This window comes from Hipposideros armiger, unplaced genomic scaffold, assembly GCF_001890085.2.
Source record: "Hipposideros armiger isolate ML-2016 unplaced genomic scaffold, ASM189008v1 scaffold_43, whole genome shotgun sequence".
NCBI lineage: Eukaryota > Metazoa > Chordata > Mammalia > Chiroptera > Hipposideridae > Hipposideros > Hipposideros armiger.
This window is the reverse complement of record NW_017731393.1, coordinates 1,410,712-1,415,917: the sequence shown is the minus strand read 5'-3', so window position 1 is coordinate 1,415,917 and position 5,206 is coordinate 1,410,712. Positions and strand designations below refer to the sequence as shown.

Genomic DNA, 5,206 nt, shown 5'->3' with positions numbered 1-5,206 from the left:
GCCACTCGGCCGGCCCTGTAAGACAACTTTTAAAAAGTCCAATTTAAAACTGTAATAAAAGTGGATAATGCAATGAATTACACATTCAATAAATGAAAAAAGTTGTACTGGACATTTGGTTATAAAAAAAATCTACAGATTTCACTTACATGTGGAATCTAAAAAAATAAATGAACAAACAAAACAGAAACAAACTCATAGATATAGAGAGAACTGATAGTTGCCAGATGGGAGGGGGGTTGGGTGAAAAAGGGGAAGCAATTAAGAAATACAAATTGGCAGTTACAAAATAGTCATGGGAATGTAAAGTAGAGCATAAGGAACACAGTCAATAATATGGTAATAACTATGTATAGTGCCAGGTGGGTGCTAGACTTAACGGGGTGATCACTCTGTAAATTATATAAATGTCTAATCATTGTTGTACACCTGAGACTAATATAACATTGTCAACTGTAATTGAAGAATTAAAAATTAAAAAAAAAATCTCTACAGAGAAAGCAGTAAGAACCTCGACAGTAATGTTTACATGTTCTCTTGATAGCAGTTTCAGAACATTTAAGATCATTACAATATGAATCATTTCCAGCGGGCATGGCTGATAGGTCTGGTTTTTTATTTTTAGTCCATAACTAAATCACTATTTAGAAAAAATGTAAATCCTACTATTAGAGTTTCACCAGCAAATTTATAACTCAGTGTATGTAATGAGCACTAACTACGCCCCCTTACCATAATTAACCAAATGAGCTCCTTGTAGAGCGCCACACAGGGAAGCCCTGATGACCGCGTGTCACTGTCTTCTAGGCATGTGACCAGCATCTTCCTCTTGGATCACTGGCTCCCTCTAGAACACTAATGCCAACTACACCAGCCGAGAACACACCCAAAGGAAAGCGGAGATGACTACTACGGAAAGCATTCTCTCTCTCTTCCTCTCTCTCTACATGCGGTGAGGCTGACCACTTCCTGGTGTGGGAGTTTGTGTTTGCAGGTCAAGGGTCAGATGCTCTTCCCAACTTCAGGAAGCTACAGCCTGCATTTGTTATCATTGAGGAGATAACAGACACTGCTCAGCACTTCTGTGCCGAGATCCTAGGAATGGGCTAGCCAGCCCACCTAAAACATGGCTAGAGAACACACTTTCTGAACGCAGCCGAATCTCTGCTTTGTAACCTTACCTTGGCAACTAACATTTGCTGCTGATTTTCAATCTGCTGTTGTTGCCTTGCCGCCATATCTTGGAGCTCTGAGAGGGTCAGTTCGACGCGTGGACTCCCACCCTGCGGAGAAGAGAACACACTCAGGCTGGGATGTGTGTGCACCTGCATAATCGCTTTTCTCTAGTGTCAGAGCATGCACACATCAGGATTTTCATAGGTTTCCTAGAAGCTAGGAGTATACAAATTAGTTTATTCTCTTCTAAGAACTTTCCTAATTGTTGACTGCTTTGATTAAATATGAATAACTGTTTTTCTAATATGCCAGATACTTAATAAGAGGCCCAACTTTAAGCAGGCCTTTGCAAATGTGTATTGAAGTAACATTCCGCTTTTTGTACTGGCTATTTAATAGGTGTATCTGAGTAAATGGAGATGTCGAATGTTTAAGGATACACAACCTAAAAAAATAAATGTGCAGGTGAGATCTAAGGACAAATATTATCTCACTGCCACCTGGTCTCGAGGAACTAAAATATGTAAGATTACAAAATACAAATACCTCATGAAAAATACCGTATATATGGAGTACACCAAGGATTGACCCGTCATTGACAGAGAATTATATATAATAGGAAGTTAATACAAAAGGTAATACCTCGAGGAGTGGTAACTGATGGAATTTGAAAGCATGGCCCCATTCTCTGTTAAGGATAATAAACAATAAAATTGGGCGTTTTATTGTGCTTACCATGTGCTTTGCGCTGAACTAAGTACTTTCTTTCCATTTAGGAACTCATGTAAGCCTTGTAATGACACTATAACATTGGTACTGATAAGAAAACAGCAGAGAAGTTCAGGTAATCTGCCGCAGGTGAGACAGCTCACAGGGCAGAGCAGGACGCAAGTCCTCGTCCCTGACCATCCCGTATAGCACACATTACCGAGCACACGCCACTTGCATATACCACTGTGCTAGACATGGTATATGTACCGTATCACGTAATCTTCGTGACAAGTCTGTGTGGTAGGTACCTGAGTCCCACGACGGGTGAGGAATGATGGGGAAAGCTGACGGGGCATGCTGAGGGCACACAGCTAACAAAAGGAGCAGAGCTGTTTTAACCAAACCTGTCCTCATCCAGCCCCTTCTGTTCTAACCATGCGGGCTCACGGTCCTGCCTCAGATCTCCGCTATCTACCTCTAAGCCCATCTGCGCTCTCGGAAGCCCTTTCACCTTCCGCCCCCCTTGCGCCCTCTTGTAATTATGCCCAGTGGTTCCAACAGCCGTTCCTCTGACTCCAGTCGCCCCCAAAGCTTACGGTGTTCAAGCACATTCTTGACTCTGGGAAAATGGAATCAGGATTTGTTCAGCAGTCTTTGCTGGAACTCCGATTCTCTTTATCTAAGATCCTGAAGAAACAATATGGTCCAAGCCCCTTTTCAAAACTAGATATCGTGAATGGCCAAGTCACAGAAACTTCCACTTGAAAAGAAATTTGTTTATTCTACCAAAAAATACCTGTCAGAACCATTAAATGCCTCAAATCTGTTTTAATGCTAATAAGGGGGTGCTAATTTCCACCTACTGAGATTTTCCGGTCACAACAAAAGGTATTTTTTGAAACCTTTAGAACTTTTACTCCTTAAACATATTTTTGACTAGAGAAAACGATGTCCATTCAACAAATCTTTCAATTTTCACATTAATTTTACAATTTTACAACCTAAAAAACAAAAAACGATCTCTTTGGTCTACTCTCTCCACCAATGGCTTCAAACAACGTAAAGAGGACAAAAGAAAAATATAACCACTCAGTATTCTGATATTTACACCTGTGAACAAGACCGAGCTCTTTGCATGTGTTGTGTTGTATGTGTATTTCTAACTGCAAAACTAAGATATACTATGTTGTCATAAGTAATTCAGATATTTATGTATTTACTAATATGAGGTGTGATAAAAAATATGGTGAATATTTAAATTAAAAGAATTTATTACAGTAAAAGACACATTTCCATTAATCCCCCTCAAAATACCCCCCCTCACTTCAAACACACTTATCCCATCATTCTTGCCACTTTCTGAAGCAGTTCTGGAAGTCCTCTTTCATGAGTGTCTTTAGTTGCCCTGTCATGGCTGCCTCGATGTCCTGAATCATGTTGACTTTGGGGAAGAGCCAGAAGTTGCACAGTGCCAGATCTGGTGAATAAGGTGGATGAGGACACACCGTAATGTTTTTATTTGACAGAAATTGCTGTCCAGAAGCAATGTGTGTCACAGAGCCTTTCCGTTGTGATCACAAAATATGGTGAATGCTGCTGACGAGTGCCATCCAAAGGAAAGGCAGAGATCTTCAATATAGGAAGTGGCACATCAAACCTTAGTAACAGCGTGTAACATGTTTCACCTAGTTTGCTGCTGTCAGTCAGCTACGGTTGAGAGAGGTGTGTTTTAAAGTGTGCCATAAATCATCCTCCATCTTGACAATGCTCTGTAACACACATTGCTTCTGGTATATGGCAATTTCTGTCAAATAAAAACATTATGGTGTGTCCTCATCCACCGTATTCACTGGATCTGGCACCGTGTGACTTCTGACTCTTCCCCAAAGTCAAAATGACTCAAGACATTGAGGCAGCCATGACAGTGCAACTAAAGATACTCACAAAAGAGGGCTTCCAGAACTGCTTCAGAAAGTGGCAAGAACGATGAGATAAGTATATTAGAAGCAAAGGGGAATATTTTGAGGGGATTCATGGCAATGTGTCTTTTACTGTAATCCTTTTTTTTTTTTTAATTGGGGAACAATGTGTTTTTCCAGGACTCACCAGCTCTAAGTTAAGTAGTTGTTGCAATCTAATTGTGGAAGGTGAAGCTCAATGGCCCATGTGGGGATTGAACCAGCAACTTTGATGTTATAAGCACTGCACTCTAACCAACTGAGCTAACTGGCCGCCCCAATACATCTTTTTTTAATGTAAACATTCACTGTATTGCTTGATCACACCTCGTACACAGTAATTTAACAAAATTTTATTGAAGTAGATCTGACATACAGAAAGCTGTATAAATCATAGTGTACCCCCATCACACCGCCTCCTGACCATGCATGCCCCTAACTCCTGTGGAGGATGAGCGCCTGCCTGGCGGCTCCTCTGTTTGCATGACAGTGATTATGAAGCATTCAGAAGCTGCCGTTTCTGAGTGGTGTCCACGTCCAATACCACAACCGTGATAATTTGTTTATCCTCGATGTGCTAGATGGACTCCTAGACACTACAGGCAATAGAAAAGTACAGTGCCGTTCCCCACTGTTCTCAGTAAGCCTCTATTCTGAAAAATGAGACAAGAATCCATCTCACTGATGGTTACCCAGCACATTGAGCTGTGAGGAACAGAACCTGAGCTCGCTTTTTCTTTATACTTATACTGTCACTGTGAAATAACAACTGCATTTCCCAGAGTCGCAGTGAGGACATGGACTGTCACCATGCACTCTTGTAAAAGTGTGCTGTTAAGCCTGGCGCCCGTCCTAGAAAGCCTGTGAGAAGCTTGGAAAAGCAGGACGTTTCACACCGCCATACTCAGGGAATTAAGGATCTGAAATAAAAAGATGTCTCTTAAAACTTCCCACCCCAAAACAATGAACCCAAATGAGAAGTGAAACCCTCTGTGTATTATTGTTCCTGACTTTATAGAAATTCAAAATACAAATATTACTGCACAACACTCACAGTAGACAAAAATGTAACATGGTTTTCTAACTTTTATGGTTAAATTTAAAATTAGCAACTTAGAGGGCCGGCCAAGTGGCGCATTGGTTAAGAGCTGGCTTGGGATGCCAGAGGACACCGGTTCGGATCCCATGTATGAGGGCCAGTGACACTGCCCTCTACAGCTAAGATGCTGAATAACAGCTCAACTTGGAGCTGGGCTGCTGTGAGTTGCCAGTGACGGTGCAGGCTGCAACCACTGCTGCAGTGGGTTGCCATGGGCTACCGTGTGTAGCCAGCAGCCAGCGTGAGCGGCCAGCAGCCACAG

General features: G+C 41.7%; 1 protein-coding gene across 3 annotated transcripts in view; it reads right to left on the bottom strand.

Moving 5' to 3' along the window:
* The window catches only part of PPP1R13B (protein phosphatase 1 regulatory subunit 13B), an 84,316-nt gene that overhangs the window by 17,590 nt on the left and 61,520 nt on the right, over positions 1 to 5,206 (bottom strand). For all 3 annotated transcript variants that reach the window (XM_019639216.1, XM_019639217.1, XM_019639218.1), the window contains one exon: positions 1,182 to 1,283. In XM_019639216.1, coding sequence (XP_019494761.1) covers positions 1,182 to 1,283 — 102 coding nt within the window. The remainder of the gene's footprint in view (positions 1 to 1,181; positions 1,284 to 5,206) is intronic.